Source organism: Geospiza fortis, unplaced genomic scaffold (genome assembly GCF_000277835.1).
Source record: "Geospiza fortis unplaced genomic scaffold, GeoFor_1.0 scaffold255, whole genome shotgun sequence".
Classification (NCBI taxonomy): Eukaryota; Metazoa; Chordata; class Aves; order Passeriformes; family Thraupidae; genus Geospiza; species Geospiza fortis.
In genome coordinates, this window is record NW_005054497.1 from 14,426 (window position 1) to 35,936 (window position 21,511).

The window sequence follows — 21,511 nt, forward strand, 5'->3', positions numbered from 1 at the left end:
GTAAGCTACATCAGTGGCAATTAATTTTGTAAATAAATATAATCCATCAATTTGGGTCAACAAACATTCAAAATTATGTTTTCATTTATAAATACCCCCGCTCCCCAATAACTTGCAAGTAATTAATTTCTATAGAAATGCATTACTTCTGATTAAAGCTAGCCAAGGCTTTCTGGAAAAATTGCAGTGAATTTCAACTGCTAACACTATATTTCATGTAACATCTCTGAAATTAAACAACAGCCTTATTGGAATGTAAACAGCATTTCAAACTTGCTTGTTGGATATGCAGTCAATTTGAGGGCTTCCAGGTAATCTATTAATATTAGATTGGTTCCTGCTGCTGCCAAAAGGCTGGTGGATAAACCACTATGGAAATGAGCATAAAACAAGGGAGGGCAACACTCCTTTTCTCTAGATGGGGATATTAAGATCAAGCCCCAAAAGTACCTTAAATATATCAGGCAGTCTATATCCAGATATAAGGTTAATGGTTGTTATCAGAGTAACCAGGAAATGCTCCAAACAGGACACCCTAAGTATTTTGATTCCTCGTGGTTACAGTGTGATGAAAACTTTATCATTTGTACATACTCTGAAAACTTCAGTATGTATTCTCTGAGCAAGGTAACCAGGAAGCTGATCATTTGCTCACAAAGAGCTGTGGATAAACTGAACAGATACTTGCAATGTCTAACTTGCCAGTGTAGTTCATTCAGCAGTCATAGCAAAGGGATAAAAGTGGTACAGAGCCACAAGCTGATTGACTCCATCTTCTTGGCAGGGAAAAAAAGCTTTTTCTCCACTTGTCTTATTTTTTTTATGTAGTAATTCAGTACAAAATCTCAGTACAATCAGACATATTCTTCTAAAACAGTATTTTGAGATTTATAACCCTCTTGTTTATCATTCTAAACTGAAACAGATCTTTAATATAGTCTTTAGTGTCAGGTTATGATTTCATTAAAGTTCCTAAACAAGGAAATATGTGGTTTGTGGTACAAATAAACATGCCCTGTGGTTCCATTTCTCTCCTGCTGGGACAAAAATCAGAAGAATAATTATGTTATCTTTTGTTAGTCTTGGAAGAATTATAATCAAATCTTTGCACCACCTAATTCTATGATGAATGACAAGATGTTTTCTAAATAAACAGTTGTAAAGGCCACATTCTCTTTTGAACTGGCATTTAGATATGAGCTGAATGGACAGAGTCAGACTTTCTGTAAGTTTTATATGCAGCAGTTCTGTGTAAATTTAATTGCAGGAAGATTTTAATCTGTGAGATTTCGTGGAGTTTATGTTGGAACAAAGTCCTCCTGACTCTATAAATCAAATAATTGCTGATCCCACCAGAAATGTTTAAATTCTTAAAAATTACATCCATATCTATATCAGAGTAATGTACTTTTCAAAGTAGAGTGGATGGCAGTTTAAATAATGTATGCAATACCTACAGGGTGAGTTAAATTTTTAAAGAGACAAAGCACCAAAGCAATCTCTTAAAATACTGACAGTATTGATTGCCATTCTTTTGAATGTATATTTTGATAATTGCACAAAATCTACAATTTTTTGTTCTCGAAGATATAAAAGCTTTGCAAATCTGAATCTCTTAATCATCTGAATGAAACAGTTATGTTTGATATTTTAAGATGCATCTGTTAAATTTCTCCTTTCCAAATCTGCTAAGATCAAGAGCGCATTTAGGAGAAGAAGATGAGCATTAATAAATGAAATGTTCCCACATTACAGTTCGGGTTTGGATACTTGGGCAACATGAAAAAACTGTCACAGATCTATGCATAATATTTCAGTGGAATCTACTGGATCACTTTAATCAAGCAGGGATTGTAATTGACACACATCAATATGGAACCCCAAATAGACAAAAGCCTTCAACATCCAATAGTTAAACCAAACTGACAAAAATGTTACATTGTTAAAGAGTGATGTGATGCAATATAGAGGATAATGGTTAAGCAAGGGCAATAACTTGGTATACAAAACGTCACCATACTTAAACAGGCAGAGGCAGAGCTACGGTACCCCCACAGCAAACTGAACTTTCTCACACCAGAGCAATAAGTGATCCACAGTATTCACCACACCTGTATGATATTTATCAAGTTCTTTGATTGTGAACTTCCACCAGACATGTTAGGGACTCTTAATAAGATATAAAAGCACTTTGCTGTTTTCACCATTTCTGCTCCTGTCAAAAAATAAACCCACATAAACTTTCAGCTTTGTAGTTGTCCCACTGATTGAGAAGCCATTAACTCGAGCAAAGATCTGAGGAAATGAGCTGAATTGATGTATGCGAAATTGCACTACTCAAGCAATCTGCTCTTTTCTGAGGCTGCTTCTTGGTTTAAAGTACAGCATGCCAGGACCCAAAAGACCCAGAGTGCTTAAATAATGCCAGGAAGAACAGTTTTAATGAGTTTTTGAAGTAAAAAAGAAGCCAAAGATCATACAGCAATCCTGAAGTATGTTTCTCAGAACTCACCTCTGTGAGGTGACATATAAATTCTGCACTAATTACAAGCTCCTACAGGCTAGCAAGCCTCAAGCTGAGTTTGTGGCAGTAAAGCAGCTGTAGGTGAAAATGAGCTACCAGGAGAATGCTCAGTCCAACTTCTGCTGGAGGAATGTCTATAATAACAAATGCCCCATCACAACAGAAATATTTGTCAGGAAGGTCTTTATAGCAGCTAGTTGTATTAAATACAATAGGAACAATAAAGAAAGTATGAGGAGTTAATTCTTTCTAGACCTCACACTTAAAATCAACAATGCAAGTAAATTGCTTTAAGTGAATGCCATTCTTTAGAACCTCCACCTTCAACAGACTTAGACAACAAATGTGAGAATACATCAGCTACAGAATAATATTTTTGTTCTTCATTAAGGCCAGCCAAGTTAGACTGGACAGGATATGAACTCGCTAGTTTGGCAAGGAGGTACGTGTCAAGAATAGCTGTTATGTAAGAGCTGGCTTTATATTTTAGTTCCTCTGATATATTTGAATTAAGTAAATGGACTGGAAAGGACCTTTTAGTTTATTATCCTACCTGTGACAGTAATCCTTAGAAGATATTTAGGAAAAGGATGAATAAACAATGCAAATGTTTTTCAGGGTCCTGAGGGAATCAATAGACCTTAACAGCCCAGAGCAGTCTCACCAGGGATGCGCACAAACACAGTTGGCCAGTGGGTCCAGGAGCCCCATTTGGTTCACATTTGGAACGGCAGAACTCAATCCACATCACCATTGGATGTGCCATTAATGGTGTTTTAGCCACCTTCCTTGACCCTTGACCTTGTTCTTTTTAAGATAGCTATACACAAAACACTTTAGAATACTGGAACTATTGGAAACACATAAATCTGTTATAATGATAAAAGAAAAAACATCTACTAAGCCTATGTAAAGAAACCATTACTAGTGCCAAACTCCTAGCAGGTGTTACTTGTTACCTTGCTATGTTTTGCAATATGGAAGAGCTGATAACAAAACCTTCCCAACTAAAATGGACTCTGAAGAAAAATAAGTGCGTTTATGTAGTCTTAAATATAGTTGGGTAGACAAATCCATCTAATTACAAGAATATCAATTTTCAGAGACTGTCTCTTAATTGTTTAGTCTGCATCCAGCTCTCCAAATACAAACTGAATGTTTCTCTCTGCCTGTTCTATATCAGAGGAACCATGAACAGCATTAGCCAAAATATCGTGCGCAAACTGAGCCCTAATTGATTCAGGACAGGTCTTCTTTGCCTCTTCTGGATCAGGTGGACCCATTAGTTTCTTCCATTCTTCCACAGCATTTTCCTTTGATAAGACCATTATCACGGATGGACCCCTGTAAAATCAATATAAAGAAACCTCTTAAACTATTCTGAGATTTCTGAGATGCAGACTTAGCTTTAATGTCAGAGGTACCATGAAGGGTTATAATAAGCATTGAACTATCTTAATTTTATTAAACTACTTAAATATTAAAATTTGTTTCTCCATGTTTTGTTTAAAGAAAAATCCCATAGTTGAAAGCCAAAGAGATTGTGATGATCTGATATTTGGATTTGGACTTCTTGTCCAAAAGGCATTCTCAACCCAATAATTTCTGAAGCAAGACAATACATACTGTTTTTATCAGCTATAATTATGAGGAAAATATTTGTCCTGCATGAGGAGATAAAGGAACCCATTGGAAAGCAGTTCCCTTTCAGGGAAAATAAAATCCAAAATAAAACTATCCATAAGTTTGAAAAGAATTTTAAATATCCCTTTTAAAGGAAGAGTATTATTTGCTAGAAGCCACTAAACTTGCCAGAAAGAGTGACAGGTTGTAAAATTCTTGCACCAGTTATGGTGTAGCATGTTTTGTTGGCATTGTAGCAAGTGTGATGTTTACTTACATACCTCAGTACTGTAAACCAAGACACTTACTGTGTCATAAAATTCACCAGGTCATCAAAAAAGGGTTTTCCTTCGTGATCCTTGTAAAAGTGTAAAGCCATTTCCCGAGTTAAAGCTTGTTCTTTTACCTTCGTGATGCTAAATCCAGCCTCTTTAACTTTTTTCAGAATTTCATCTAGGAGAGTAACAAACAAGCTCATTTTTGATTTGAAATGGTTTAGATGCAAAAAATGCAAAGTCCAAACACCCAAACTTCAAAAGTTTCAGAAAATACTGGATGCCTTCTTCTAAAAAAAAATCACCAATAGCTATTAGAATTCTTCTTACAATATCAAACCAAATATGGACAACATAAGAAACACTTCAACAGTCCTCTAAAATAGGCAGAAACCATTGTCACTGCATTATCCATCTTGATGTATGTATCAAACACAGATTTTAATAAACTATGCCAATAGCATTTACTGTTATTTCTCACATTGAACAGAATGTGGACTGTAGTTGTAAAGCTGTATCAAACATCAGCTGGCTTGCCAAAATCCATCTGGATTTTCACAAGAGGGAAGATAGACTCACAAAAGCCAATGATGAATTAGCATTAGAAAGACTACCAAAATTTATTAGGACAGAACAGAATAATGCTAAGTAGGGGCTTTAGGTAGAGGATTTTTAAAGAGTGGCAGCAATCATCCTTAGGGCAAGATTCTGAATTGTGCATAGTGCTCTTTTTATTTTGATTTTTTTTCTCCTTATTCCCTTGGACTAACAGTAAGTTAAATCAAGGATAGGAATGCATCTAACTGAGCAATGACCCCTTTTGAGTCAGTAGAGATGCTTGCCTGAAATAAGTAATACAGGTTTTGCAAGTGTCTCTCTCTTTGACTAATAAGGATGCTGGGAAGGTAGTTTGCAGAAGTAAGTAAGCCTGACCCTTAAACAGTTTAACTTAGCTAGGAACTCTTTTTCTTCAATTCATCACTATTCTAGTGAAGAAAGACCCGTAGGCAGCTTAAGCAAAAGAAATGTCACATTTGAGATCTCGATCTGAATTATACAAGCCTTGTAAAAGGATTTCTCTGCACAGAAAAGGTACTTCGGAGAATCAGAAGAATGCATTTGATGTGATTTACTCTAGTGTGCGTTGCTAATCCTTTGCAGAAATGATTGCATCACTAGATACAGCCCATACTTTCTAAATGCCTTACCTTTATGAGTAGTTGCATCAGGTTTGATTAATGCAAAGGTGTGTTCCTCAGGGAAGAAGAACTTTAGTTCCTTCTGAGCATCGCTGGGCGTAGAGCTGCCGTGCAGCTGGTTGATAGGTACATGTTCAAACGCAAACTGTGCACGCAGACTGAGAGTCATTAAAAGAGGGAAGTTACTTAATAGCCATTTTGAGATCTGAACTATAATTAGCCTCAACCCAGGGAATATAAATTACTGTTGATTTGGAAATCTGAAATATAAGCACCCTCCCTCCCAACACTGGTGTTGTTGTATTTCCAAGAAATACCACTTATTTCTTAATGAGATGGCACTTCTGTCAGCAACAGGTAAGGTGATACCATTGCAGTTTTCTAAAGCAATGTGATAAGCAGGCAGAACTAAGCTGTCTATTTAGGAGAAACTGTGTAGGAGAAACTTAATCATAAACAAAATATTCTACTGATGCAAAGTTTTCAATAAGTTACAAGAAAATCTTAGTGGTATTTCAAGAAAAAATAATGGTGGTATTTTAAGACCTCCTCCCCCCCATTAAGAATATGTATTACCAGCATTTTTTCTGGGCCTCAAGAGTTCCCCTTTCAGTTCATTGCACTTTTTAAAACTCAGATTTTAATTCTGTTTAGCAGCCATTATATCTCAAAAAATGCTGGGGTTCCTATGTGTAATACACCACTACCTTCAAGAAAAACTCGAAAAACTGCAGAAATGCATATCTGTTTCCAGATGGTGGCACTACAGTTACACTAGTTGGAATGTGGAGGGAGATGAGACATGTGAGGGTAGATTGAAAGCTGTGAATGATGGTTTTCTGTGACTATTACCTCTCTGGATTTTCCTTAGCCTCTTCAAGGATCTTTGGGCCTAGTAAACTTCTCCAGTGTGCTACAGCATTTTCTCGTGTTAGAGCCAATATAAGAGTTGGACCACTGCACGAGGTGAAAAGTAGCATTAAAACAAAATGAAACAAAACAAAACAAAACAAAACAAAACCAAAAAAACAAGCAAACAAACAAAACAACAACAACAACAACAAAAACCAAACAAAAACCCAAACTCTTGGAACTTTTAAAAAGTAATTTGATTATATATAGCCCAGACTAGAAAAATGAGCCCCAGTATTGGGGGACTTTAAAACTGATCTGATTGTTCAAACAGATACAGGCTGATAAAAGCTTATGGGGCTTAAATATGAATTTAAATTGCAAAGTTACTGTGTTTTGTCACAATGGCATGACCGAGAAAGACTGATCATGCCTCAGCCATGAAGGGAATATCCGAACATGATTTATTTCTCTTTCCCAAGTTATCCAGCACATGGCCTGGTTGAACATTTCAGAGCTCTCTTACAGACAACTTAAATGCAGCCTTTTCAGAGCAGACCTAAACTGTTTTCACTCAAATCAGTGGACTTGGCCACTGAGACATCATACATACAGGAATATGGGATAGCTAGTAACTTTTAAAGGCTTGAGTTTTTAATTTGTTGTACTTGGAAATTATTCCATTATCTGCAGTTATCTGTTCCTGTTTTGTGTTTTACTGAGCTTTTAGACACATGTGGATCTTGGAGCCATGTATTATCCAGGAAGTGTTCAACACCAGGTTGGATGGGAGTCTGAGCAACTTATGCAGGTGAAAGATGTCCCTGCCTGTGGCAGGGGGTTGGAACTAGATGGACAATAATAATCCCTTCCAACCCAAACCATTCTGTGAGTCTCTGATTCAACAATTATTTAATGTGAAAATTTCAATCTTACCTGGTCATTTGCTCTAGAAAGACTGGGAAGTAGTCTTGATCTACATGCTCTTTGTAAAATGTACGTACTTGATCCTCAGTTAGAATTATTTCTTTCTGCATTGCTATTTGGAAACCATCGTCCTGTATCCTTTGAATGATGGAATCTGTTAAATATATTTAAATAATGCTAAATTGCCATCCGTTCATTCATTTGAACACTTGTAGACAAATGACACAGACTTTTCATGGATAATGTTAGATTTTTTATGGGTGAATTTGTTTCCTAGCTCAAGAACAGGAAACTAATTTAAAGCAACTGCTAGGAGGCATCACTAGTTGCCTGGACACTCAGAAAGCTGATCCTCTTCATATTTAGGCTTTCTCATGCTTAAAAAATCTCGGTAGGAAATCCTGACTGAGAAATATTATACATATTACAACCAGCAAAAGAAGGTCTGAGGAATTTGAATAGGTGAAATGTTTATTTAACTAAGTCTTACAAGACCACATGGGTAAGTAAGCAGTATTTGGCATGAGTCAAAATTACCTACAAAATTAATGTGTAATTACTTGAACATGAACTGCAGAACTGCTGGTCTAAGCAGCATGCTAGACAACCATAAGTAACATAAATGCACAAGGAAAGATCAAAATTGTAGTCTTTCAGCTCTCTGCACAAAAGATTGCTCAAGTACAGGGATTCTCAAGTTAGAAATAAAATACTATCTGAAATCTAGGAAGAAATGTAAATATATGACTGAGGAGAAAAGTAAACTTGTTTGGATGAAGCTTTATGTAATGGGGTAGATTTTTAATTTAATCTGTAGAAACGCTGTCTGTTTAGAACTGCCTTGGAGCAGCACTGCCTCATGCAGCATAGAACATCTTTGGTTGGATATTTTTCCCCTTGCCATTCATCTATCCTGAGTCTGCTATTCAAGAATATCAGCTACTTTATTATGGTGAGAAATCTAGTCCCTTATACTACATTTGAAAATACAAGCTTCTCAGACAGGTCTTCTAGAAATATTTCGTCTGTAGAATTTCTTGAAAAATTAATCAAAGGAACAAAATATCATTGACATTTGCATTCTCAAGATATGAAAAACATTAACTGTAGGAGTGTGCCCCCTGTTGAGGGAGTGACAAAACTATCCTTTGTCCCCTCAAAAAGGAGAGAAGCCCAGAAGTTTCTCTTCTCGATTGGGGGAAAAAGCCACCTCATAGGCCTAGGGGATTTCACCTCAAACTTAAGGATAGCTAATTGGACAGAAGCCAAAAAATCCCGCCTGGGCAATGTACTAGAAAAAGAAGTGAACAAAGAAACTAATCACTTTTGTTAGGTGTTTTACCAGGGGCAAGAACCTCGGGCACCTGGCTTGGTTTTTCTCTGTTTGTCATTTTGCCTTTTATTAAACCTTTTTGTTTCCAACATTGCAACAGAAGCCATCCTGCTGATTTTTATGCCTCCAAGGGTAGCTGAGCTATCTTGGGTGTGTTATAGACCTCCAAGAGCTTATGAGACCTGGCTCGAGGAGGCTCTTATAACAATTAACCTCATAACTTCTTTCCAAAGATTACTCCTGGCCTAATGCTGGAGAGACAGTATAACAAAAAAAATATCATTAATTGAATTAGAATTTATAATTCAAAATTCAAATATGAGAATTTTATATACCCTTGATAGAAAATACAGTTATTAACACTTACTTCGCCTTTCCTTCAAGAGAGTAGGTCTAATTATGGCCAAAGTCCTTTCAGCGTGGTGTCCTCCCTCCTCAATATGAAAATTTGGGAAAAAGAAGGCAAGCTGTCTGCTGGCATCTTCAATACTGTCTTGCACATCACATAGATTTACCAGACTATCAGTTTCCTTGAGTGGTGCCAACCTGATGAAACATGAAGCAATACAGTGTTTAAGTCATTGCTTAGTGTTAACAAGCTGAATTTTTGAAGACGTACTTTCTTAAAATTTAGTGAAACATAAGAATAGAATGTAAAACTAAGTTTTTATTAAATTCAGATTCATGAGTAAAGCAACATTTCTGAGAAGAGAATTATTAATCTCCTCAAAAAGTGCATGATCATGTGCTCTGAAGGAGAAACCTCAGCCAGGCCACTTTAACAATTCCCCTCTGGCTTATCAAAAATAGTTTCTCGGTTTCATGAGATAGAATTACTGTTGACAAGTGTACAGTGTATAACAAATGATCAATAGAAGTCTTGTGCTTAATTTATGTACAGCATGATCATAAAATGATAGCACTACAGAGTTGTTCATAACAGAGACGCTTCTAATTTTTTCTTGCCTGTTTGTTTAGCTGTGTAAATAAAGTCCCTCTTGGCCACTTGTAGAAAATGCAGTATCCCCCAGTGTACTTAGTTAATGCAGAAAGGGATGCAGCAGGCGTTGACAAAAATGCCAATTACAAATGACAAATTAATTTTTGGACAAAGTATTTAAGCTCATGTTGCATTAAGTAAATGTCTTGTCTATATATAAAGCTTGATCTGGTATTTGAATTTTTGTGAATACTCTATTGTCTGAGGCTGTGTATACAGCTATCATCCTTTAAATTTTCCTTAAGCCCTTGGCACAGAAGACAAACACACATTTCAAGATACCATGGTTGTGAACAGCTAATTCTTACAATTTTTTTTGCATCTTGGAGCAGGGTGGGGACACCAACTCAGTATGCTTCCCCTTCTCTGCTGACTTTTACAGTGTTCCCAGGGAGAAGAGCATGTCTCAGGCGTGCCCTGGTCTGTCCTGGGCCATATTACAGCTTCCCAAGGAACATAGGGATAAACATGGTAAAGAGTGCAACCTTCAGTGCAGGCAGTGCAGGCAGTCCCGTGGCATGGGTGAACTAGAACTGCAAGGACTACATCAGCTTTGAAGTGTGTCATTGCTCCTGTTGTTCTGAGAACCCACTGAAGGTGAGTTCAAAGAGATCAATGACCTTGGCTTGTCATCTTTAACTGGGAAGCAAGGAATTTCTAAATTCCCATGAGGACTAGGGCTGCATCTCTAGTGGTGGTCCTGTGGACTGCCTACTCCCTGGACCTGCACACGTGGGCACACCTGCATCTGTAGGAACGTGCCTTGGTTTATGGTGTGCTCTGAACACTGACTGAATCACAGATACACATTTTCACTGGTACTTACTTGATTGGCTCCTCAGGCTCACCAGACTCACTTGTTTTGTGTAGTTCTATCCAATGAGGAATAGCACCAGTTGCTTCTTTTTTAGTGATTATCAAAACGTGGCATGGTCTACTCATCATGAATTGAACGAATGCGTTAAAGTCAGGCTAAAAAACAAAATTTTTCCCCCCTATGAGCTCTGAGTTTGTCATTGGAAATGAAACAATTATGCTTTTAAAGTAACTCATACATTCCTGTTCCTGAAACTGGCATTCACATACATTCCTCAGAACTCTAATATATTGTTTGGGAAGATTTTTTTATCAATTTGAGACGACATTATCAAATGTCCAAAAAGAAAGTAAATTGAGAAAAAGAAAGTCATATAACTGCTTTAAACAAGTACTAGATGTTCTTCCAGGTTAAAATGCAAATGACAAGAATGAAGAAAATTATCTAGAAATTCAATGTGATCACTTGTTATGCTTGTAATACAGCACATAGTGTGACATAAGAAACTGCAATACAGTTCCATGAATAATTTTTGAAACTAAAAGTCATGTAGCTGGCTATAAATATAGAACACTGAGCTGTTTGCAAGACATTTGTAACCTCTCTTAATTTCCTTCGCTATGTGCTTTTCACTTCTTCAGTTTCAACTTACAATCTTCTAAAAGTACATTTCCATCAGAAAAATAAGTTTTGAAACTTATGGTGTGAATTGTTAATTTTATTTCTTTTTTGTATGTCACCTTTTTCTTGGGGATATCTATTCTCCTTTTAAATATTTGACTAAACCCTTATCAGCCAGCATCATGTCATTGCATATGATAGTTTTGTCCTTTAGTAATATGAGGATGAAATATTCACATATATGCTTTCAATTTATTGCTTTTCTCTTTCAATTATCTTCACATCTATGCATATTCTTAACCCATTTCCCAAGATGAACAAACTCATCTCAAATTTGGCTGCTATTCCCATGGAGATGAGTTACTTTTACCTCTGTTTCAAAATTGCCTCTGTCTAACCTACAATCCCAGCTTTGCTAAAACCAAGCTCTTCATGGTTTCTTACAAGATCTCCCCGTTACTTCCTTTTTAAACCATAGTGCAACCATCTGTGATTACTATCAGTTTTGTTTTTTCTCTCTGACTTTAATAGGAGCCATCTCATCTCATCTCACTATTATTCATTTGGAATGCCACAGGAACACCTTCCCACCTTGTCCTTCATATTAGGTGAACCTTTCCATTGCTTCCTCTAATAAAATCAAACAAACTGTTTGTTTGCATATAATTCCAGCCTCTGTCTATCTTACACATATAGCAGAATATAAAAATACAATATAGCAGAAGGTAAAAATATTTGCTAAGGAACTTCATTTTTTGTCTCAGATCCTTCTGAAGAGTTAATTTTAGTTATCACACTGCTGGAAAATATGACCATATCCAGGTGCCAGTTTGCTAGACCACTGCCATTTAATGGTGGACAGACTAATTTAATTATTTTCTTGAACTTTATATCTGTCTTTAGCTATTTTTTGTCCCCTAATATAGGACAAGGCACAAAAAAATAATAGATTTTGGCTGAGATGCTTTCCCTCCCTGCCTGCGCACATATTTATTCCCAGAACAACCCCATGATAAAATCTAGAAAGAAAAAAAAGTATAATATGTAATATCATTTATTTTCTGGCTGGAATAAGATATGTCAAATAGATATCTCACATAGATGACATTGGATTTTGGGTTTGTGTAGGTAGAATGGTAAGGGGGCACAGTATTCCCCAATGAGTTGCAGCTGGGGCCAATTAAGAACAGGTGGCATGGATACTTAATACACCTGTAAGCAATTAGGTACAATGACCATAAAAGGGTGAAGTCAGCCAAGGAGTCAGAGTAAGAGTCAGAAGCCTGCAAGAAGCAGAAGGAAGATTGTAAGAGCCAGATGAAGAATGCAAGAAGAGCTGCATGGCTGGTGTAAAGGCTGCAGGAGGAGATGAAGAATCCCAGGACCCCAGGAGAGGGTGAGGACCAGGAGAGTCCCAGAGAGGGCTGCAGCGAGGACGAGGAGAGTCCCAGGAGAAGATGGTGAGTTCCCCTGGAAGGGATGAATAATCCCAGAAGATGACTGACCCCAGGAGGGTAAACCCCAGGAGAGGGTTGGAGAAGCTTTGGACATGCCAGGGCTCTGTGGCAGTCTGGCAGCAATATCCTTCGTTGGATCGCTGCTAGATTAGCTGCAGATGCTCCTGGATGGGTGCTTCGGGAAAAGCCCCTGGAGGGGATGGACTCTGTTGTTGTAATGTTCACTGTTATATATAAGTATTGTTGTATAATGTATTACTGTAATATATATGTATTGTTGTAAACGTGTTTAATACAACAGGTTTGTGCCATATTTCAGCACCTAATAGCCAAGATTGAGTAATTGCAGAAATAATCTATACAGCACTCTAATTTTCTTTCCTACAAAGGTCACTAGGCCTGTCATAACACTTTTTAAAACCAGTATCATTTTATTTTGATAAATAGTGTTATAAATTTAGCTCCATGTCTAAGGATCATGCACATTTAGATAACAGAAAGAAGGAATAAATCTTTTAGTATTTAATTTGAGGTCATTTTAATTTGGTTGGAATATTAGATTGCTACACAGTGATATTTATATGAGTCAGTGAAAAAAAGGGAGAGGGAATATATCTTTTTTCTTTTTTTTATGTACTAAATCTACATTAATTCAGTAAAAATGTACCATACAGAGATTTGCAAGCACATCTAGTAACAATTACATGTTTTACCTGAGCCTTTCATTTATGTTTTTAGTTTGGTTTTACCTCGTCTTTATTCCGGGCGTAAAATACTCTGATTTGCTCTTCAGTAAGCATTCTTTCCTCATCTGCTTCAATGCCAAATCCTGCATCTATAATCTGCAATTATTCACTTATTACTCAAGAGCATTTGAAAATATATACATATAAAATCATATGTTATTGTAAATCTAAAGATTGATTGGTTTTGGAAGCTAACTTAAATTTTAAATTCTCTGAAATATTCAAAATGTAATCTCTATCTTTGTCTAAACTGAACTTCCAGCCTTTCAAAGCACTTCAAGATTACAATACCCCTAAGTTAGTGTTTGAGAAGAAACATAGTGCAGTTCAATGTATGAAGTACATTCATTCAAAAGTTAATAATCCCTTTTATTTCACATTGATTAGACTCCTTTGGATCACTGTGATTGGTCAACATGCAACTTATGTTGCAAGAAATTATAAATGATATTGTAACCATGGTAGTCACATAAATGTGCACTTGTTAACAGTTGTTGTATTAGGCTAAACTACTCAGCTTTAGAAACAGCAAATGAGGAAAAAATTGAATCTACTTTATGATTTTCTGTTTTAAGCTAGGTTACTGCACTAAATGCAAGCATTTGTGAGAGATGCATACATGACTTGCATCAAAGTTCCCAATCCATTGGTGTGAGGTTTGTACCATATATTGCTATTTTTACAACCAAGGCAGTTTCCAGCCTCATTACTGACGATACACCAAAATTAACCTGTGTACCAGCACTCTGCTCTGTAAAAGCCCCTGTGTTGCTGCTGAATGTTTTCAGCCTGCCCTGACAAGGCTGGCTGTGCATCCTGTGTTGGAGAACACACCTCATGAGCCAAGTAGCAGCTGCTCCAGCTAAACTCTTTTCAAGCACTGCTTTTTTTTCCCCTTTACTGAGCTTCCTTCCTTTCCAGCTAAGGTAAAGTAATTGCAAAAACAACCCATATAGCACTCTGATTCCCTTTCCTGCCAAGGTCACTGTCCCTGTCATAATACTTATTAAAATTCTTTTAATTTGGTCTTGATATATATTGTTATAAGGCTTTTTATTTTTTCATAAGAGAAGCAGTATGAACCAATGTCTAACCTCTGCTGGCATAGAATATTAAAGCAATAGTATAGATTTGAATGTCATATTATTTCAGGTAAAAATTATTGTGCTATTATCATCCTTAGCAGAGAAGCTTTATCAGATTCTGTTCCAAAGTCTGGGCATAAATTAGGATCTACTTAACCTTACATTTTGCCATTATGTCTCTTAAATAAATAGAAGAGATGAATATTTTAAAATTCTCTCTACCTTTTTTTTAATTTCTTCTACACGTCCTGCTAAGACATCATCGGGTTTTATAATTCCAACAGAATAAGTGAGTACTTCTGAAAAAGGGAAAAATGATGTGCTAAGTAATACATTCATCAAAATAAAGGGAATCATCTTTACTGCACCTGAAGTTTACAGTTAAGCATTTGACTGTAACTCAATCAGATCCCAAAAAGTGTGGAATAATTTAAGATAGTGATAAGGGAAACAGCAGACTACTACTTGTTACCAATACTACAAACACTTAAGCAACTGCATGAGTTGAGGAAAATGTTCCTGCCAAATGTTAGTGTATTACAGTGTCTGAGAGATCCCCTAACCTGAAGCTGAACCTGAGCTAAAGCTCTGTTTTCTGGTTTTCTATCATGTTTAGATTTTGGGGATTAGTATGAAGTCTGTAGATAATTGCTAAATGATAATTCTGTACTTCTAGGTCTGACAGGGTTTATGAGAAAAAAATATAGGCTAAAGCTGAGGTCGGGAATTTGTCAGCTGAACCATACAATTAAAATAAAAAAGAAACCAAAACACGAAGAGGAAGGAAAAGGGGTGATGACTGTGATCTAATTCCTCTCACAGGGAAAAGAAAAAGCAAGATCAAGAAGAAGGAGAGGATGGAGGAGTTTGTTCCATCTCAGGGCTGTAGAATGGCATTCTCTGTATAGATGAAGCAGTAGGAACATTCAGTAACCACAGATAACAATAGAAATAGAAAAGATGTAGGTCTCAGCTAATGAAAAACCTGAGATAAATCACAGACAGGACTTTTAAACAGGATGGTGCTTATTTTTCAATCTTTTTGAAAGCTTATCCTACTACTGTGGATTTATGTACTTTAAAAAATCTGTTATTAAATCTAATCTGGTGAAAGAGTAATCTGAGAGAAGGCATGCCATTGCTTCACAGATTAACTCTTACAATCCTCTCAGGTTGGCCCCATCTTGGTATTCCACCTCAACAGAAGTACACAGCTCACACAGGGACTGTGTAGAAGTGACTTTCAGGCCTTAACTTTACACAGGAAAATTCCCTGGCACACATTACTTCTGTCTGAAGTCTGAAGGTTCTCATTGTGGGGGTGAAAATGTTGATACTGACAGTCCAGCACATTAATTCCTTACAGAAGAAAGCTCAATGATAGCATTTTGTTAACATGCCCAAAAGAAGGTCTATTAGTGCTAGACACAGACAATTATTAATCAAGAGATATTTGTTCTCTTTCTTTCCTTTAACATTTCTAAAATACATCAAATATATTTACCCTCCTCTACAACCTCCTCAGCAGACCCATCTGATGAACCTTCGTCATGAAAAACGAGTTCTTCTACCTAAGGTAATTGCAAATGGAGTAAAAGTGGATCACCAGTGCGAAAGGAAAGTCACCAAGCACAGCTGTCACATCTTTACAACACATTTATGTTAATTTTGCTACCCTGGAAAGCAAGCAATTCTTAGAAGGCCCTTTGGTCAGTCTGATTTTCCTTAACTGACTTTCTATTTGTTAAAAGCTCTTTTTACTCTAAATGGAGTGCTTTCATCTCCATTTAAACAAAACAGGCAATGAGACATGATTATTTCCCATGTCTTTGTTTCATATGATGCAGTTCCTAAGTTATATATAAAAAAATAGTCATGAAAGAAAAAAGATTACTAAAACATTTATGGGCTAGTGGCATTTCATCCATCTCTCAATTTCTTGTATTGCTAGGCTAACCTGTAAATTTGTCAAGTTTATATAAAGTACCATAATGGAAATTTGGGGATTCTGAGGAGAACAAGCAACAAAGGAGGATTGACTCTGCTGCTACTGTGAATTCCAACAGTGGAATCTTTCACAGTGCAGGCTATTGAGGACAGACTGGGCTGTCCTTATGTCCTCATGTTACCTGGAAGTCAGGAGTCAAAGGTGACAGAATATACTTGTTGAATGGCCTTTGTTTTTTGTAGCAAACTGCATTCGTTAGGTACAGAGCAATTCCCATGGCTTTGAGCAAACTGATCTAGTGAAAGTTGCCACTGCCTGTGGCAAGAGGGGTTGAGCTAGATGATCTTTAAAAGTGTCTTAGAACCCAGATAATTTTACTTGATTTCTATAAAAAAGGCTCATCATATATATAATTTTGTTAGGACCAAAATACAAAAAATTAAACATTATCTAAACACTATCATAGACATTTAGAGAAACGGTGTAAGCGCAATAAAAATATACATTTACACATAAGCATCTTGTTTGTGAGTACCTCAGCACGTTCCTTCTCTCCAGCTGCAATTTGCCTCTCTTCTTGCACTAAATCTGTTACTATCTTGTTTATGAGAGGAGCATTTACACCTCTCACCATTGCCAGAATTTTACCATGCTGTTGAAGAGAAAATAACACTCTCAGTGAGTTTTCGTCACTTAATTTACACATTTTCTTGCATTTTTGAAGCGCGCAATATCTTGCTAATTTTTTCCAGCTACAGAATCATTTCTTATGGCCACCAAAGCAAATATCAAAGCTACTACTGCCTCTATTATTTCAGAATGAAACTTTTGTGCATTTAATTCCTTGTCTCCTTTACCAAATTTTCCATGTTTATTTCTAGGCTCAATACTAATAATACAGTTGGAAACAAATGCAAATACAGATTTTATTTGTTCTTAATTTCTGTAACGCGGAGTTTTCCATCTTTTTTTGTGTGTGTGTGCGTGACTTTTCACTGCATTCTCTACCACATTCAGGTGCACAGTAGTGAAGCTAATGGTGACCAGAAATACTGCTAACATTTCTAGGCAGCATTCAGATTCAAACCTGAAAGAGTCCTTATCTTTGGTCCTCGCTTATGGAAATTCAAATCCTGGCACCCTCAAGTTAAAACAACCCCCATCTCTTCTTAAGTGAGCAGTGTGCTACAGCTGCATCCTAGGACAACCAGTTTTCTATGTCCATCACTGAGAGATAGTAAATATATGACTAATTGCTGCAGTTCATCAAGTATGAAAACACAATTTTATTTGTTATCTTAAAAATCTTATAATGCCAGGAAATGTAAACTCTTTTTCCGTAATGAAAACAGTGTATAAAATAATCATTTCATTGTAACCTCATGTAGGCACTTTATGTAAGGCAAACCTGGAAAACTTACCTGGACTTCTCACTAACCACCAAAACAGTGACTACCACAATTCTTCTGTGGCTGTATGTACAACAGCTACAACAAAAATGTGCTTGAGGACCACCAGATTCAGACATGGAAAATGGCTCAAGCAAACAACATCAGAGAGTACCATCCTACATAATGTAAAATGTAAAGATAGGATTTGTACAGCTTCACATCTATTTTAAAATCTATTGAAAAGTTAAGGCAGAAGTAGGCAGCACATTAAAGGAAGCTGATGTGATGTACTTACAACACTGAAAAGAAACACAGGTTCACAGCTCCTCTTAAATGGTTTCAGAATTTCAATGTTGTCAGCTTCTGCCTGAAGTCAGACAAAAAACATTATTTGCTTACATAAGTAAGTATGCATATATAAAGAAAACCTTTTAACTCACAAGAAGACCCCACTCTTAAATACTTCGGTGTTGCAAACTCAAACTGCAGTCCTAAATACAACTGACGGTCCTTATAGTGATGAAGAAAGAACTGTTTTGGTAATATGGGATTGTCCTCCCTTTGTATTACAGCAATTAATTGTGGAAAAATATCTTCTCTTGATACTATTTTCTCATGTAGGTTATAATAGCATATATAAATGAAGGAGTAGCCCGTGTAGTCTTGATGGAAAGAGCTTATCCGATGTATTAATTTTTTTGTGAAATGCAGTCAACTGTAGGAAAGCACGTGAGATAGCCTTCAAACATAACTCCCTGCCTTTTCCATGTATAAAAAATTTCATGATTTTTTCTGAAAAGTTCTTTCATAATGGAATTTTCAGTTTTCACGAGCATGAAAAAGGATGAACTTGGTCAACATCTTGGATAAACTGAATCTTTGAAACAAATTTATCTACTTTAAGTAGGAGGTATGATACATTCATATATATACATATATATATATATATATATATATATACACACTGCTAGTGTAAACAAATATTGTTACTACTACAGTTTTGTGATTTTTTTTTAATTTCTCCCCTTTTCGTTTTCTTAAAAATGAAATTAAAGTTAACATTTGCAAAAAAAGATGCAACAGTTTTTCAGGGATGTAAGAATTTTAAATGCAATTGTCCCTAATGCAGAGACCTGAAACTAAAAGTCGTATAGTCTGGCTTTTGAATATTTCTTCAATCTCATCAAGGAAAACAAAAGTTGTGGGATATCAGCTCTTTTTTATCATAGCTTCTAACATATTTATTGCCATTTCTAATCTACTTCTAAACAAAGTTTTATGAGGACATATGCAGGGAAACCAACCCGACCAAAATTACAGCAACTCAGTATAAGGACAGTAAGATGAAAGCTCTGCATATGCAGACCAGAAGATAGATTTAAATCTAAATGTGAATATGGTCACACACAGGATTTGTGTCCTTACCGCAGCAAAATGTAGCAAATTGTCTTCACTAAAGTCGATCCTTAGTTTTCTAAACAAATTCTGCACAGCTTTGCAAGGACCACACCAAGCTTGATACACATCTATTACTAAAAGGTGATAGTTTGGAATTATAAACAGATGACTTGAGGAACTTATAAAATGAGACATTTATGTTTGCACTGAAGCAGCGCTGGGAAGGCATTCATGTGGGTCTTTCAGTTCTCTTCCAGACAATGAATGCATCATGAATTAATCAATGGATTCAGTGGATACATTACTGGATACATACTATTTAATTTCAATTACTTTTGACATTGGAAACTTACTTCAGAATACTCTTTGAGATGATTAATCCAAATAGCAATTTTTCTCTCATATTTCTTTTGCTTTTGTTTTCTCTTCTTCTTTCCCACTGTTGGTTTTCATTCTTATCCTGCCTATTACTATCCCTCTGCAGATATGATCCTGTCACAGATTTTTTCCTTTTACTGAAAAACATTTCCTAGGAGACCTAGGAGACAGTTATTGGACTTAATGAATTGAAAACTGGGAATAATGCATGTCATGGAACATGCCCTCTCTAGAATGCTTCAATAATTATTTAGTCTGTGAAAGATTTTACACACAGAAGCATCCAACTCCCTACCATGGAGAATACTATTTTGGAAAGGTATTTTCTAAACATTGGTTACAGCAGTATATAAAAATAAGACTTAAATAAATATTATTTTGATGAGAATTTATCATATAAGATACTGTATATTCATAATTGTAATATATGATCTTAAAAGTCTTTTCCAAATGAAAGAATTGTATGGTTCAACGACAATATACCTTTATAAATATATATTAATATAGCCTTTCTTTAAAAGATATGGTGCTAGCCTTCTAGAGTATCTATTAAAGCTAATATGTAAATATGAAAACATGCACATATGCCCATGAAAGATTAAAAAGAAAATATCAGCTGTTAGTACCTACTATACCCTTTATCTGCAGCATTTCATCCCACTGCTCTTGATCGGTTATGAGGGTCTGAAACAAAATTAATTAACATTTTAACATTCTAAAAAAGCAGAAAAAGCATTTATTTCCCTCTAAAGTTGTTCAAGTAATTAGGATTTATACCTGGAGCTGAACTTCTTTCTTCTTGCCAGCCATTTCCCTGTGATTATAGGAAAAATACTGAAATCCAAAGCATATTTAAAGTTTTTTAAAAGACCATGTGACATACAGAACTGATTTTTATGGTTCTCAAAGTATCACTGCCTTCTGATTCCCTTTGCAATTAACTCAACTGAAGCCCCTACAATGATGGTAGCTAATACTCTGCTTTGGAATTCTGTGGAGAAATATGCAACTTGTTTGCAAAACCCACATGGCACAAGAAACAGAAGAAAATTTAATATCTTAATCTGTTAGGGTGTGCAAAACTTTTGACATCAACAATCTTTCAAGCTTATAATCACTCTGCTCAGAATAGCCACAGGCACTTTGATGGGATGACAGCTGCTGTAACACTGGACCATTTCAGAAAAATATCGATTAAAGACCTTCAACTCTAATAACATCAAATCAGCCTTCCTGTCTGCTGGGACACATAAAAAGCAATGACATACTTGTGCCCCATAACTAAACTCCCAAACTGAATCCTGATACATTCATCATTTTGTCATTAATAAATAATGTCCTTCATATATTTATGATAGACAATTAACTGTGAACTGGACAGAACAACAGTTCTGATACATATGTGGGTGGAGTTTGACTTCAGCATGGGCAGCTTGAGTTTCTAGAGTTCTTGGTTAAGATGGTGGTCTTTGCCTGAGAGAAAATGATTGACCCCCCATGAATGTGACCTCCTCTGGCATTGTTACTTGAGAAGTCATCCAGCAAATATGTCCAGGATTTGAACTATCCTGATACACCCACCAAAGCTGTTCCCTTTACAGCACAGGTTGAGGCACAGAAGACAATATGAGAGCTCTTACCCGTGTGCTTGTTTCACATTTCATGTAAAATTGTTGTTAAGAATTAAAATTTTAAATGCAGGCTTCCTTCAAATCCTTTAAACCAGGTAGTGGTACAAAGCAAGGCATTAATTCCTATCCTTTAAAGACTCTAGGGAGACGATGCTGCCTACTGACACTAGAGGGAACTGGCAGATATGGCAGAACTGGAAATATGTCATATTAGTAGGAAATCTTCATCAAAATAATCTATCTTTCATTGTTACCTTCTTCAGTGAGCAATAGCAATCAATTCTTTGCAAGATCAGTTCTGCAAAA

The 21,511-nt window shown here is 36.2% G+C and overlaps 1 protein-coding gene across 1 annotated transcript; it reads right to left on the minus strand.

Annotated features, from left to right (window-relative positions):
• Positions 1–3,645: 3,645 nt before the first annotated feature.
• On the minus strand, positions 3,646–20,399 carry NME8 (NME/NM23 family member 8). The gene is made up of 15 exons (XM_005428665.2): positions 20,352–20,399; positions 20,201–20,258; positions 19,224–19,330; positions 18,094–18,165; positions 16,943–17,059; positions 15,964–16,030; positions 14,682–14,758; positions 13,378–13,470; positions 10,560–10,705; positions 9,101–9,279; positions 7,410–7,554; positions 6,474–6,578; positions 5,631–5,779; positions 4,456–4,600; positions 3,646–3,868 (listed from the first exon to the last, which is right to left on the minus strand). The coding sequence occupies exons 1-15, from the start codon at positions 20,382–20,384 to the stop codon at positions 3,646–3,648; spliced, it is 1,716 nt and encodes a 571-aa protein (XP_005428722.1). The 5' UTR covers positions 20,385–20,399.
• Between the last annotated feature and the right edge of the window lie 1,112 nt (positions 20,400–21,511).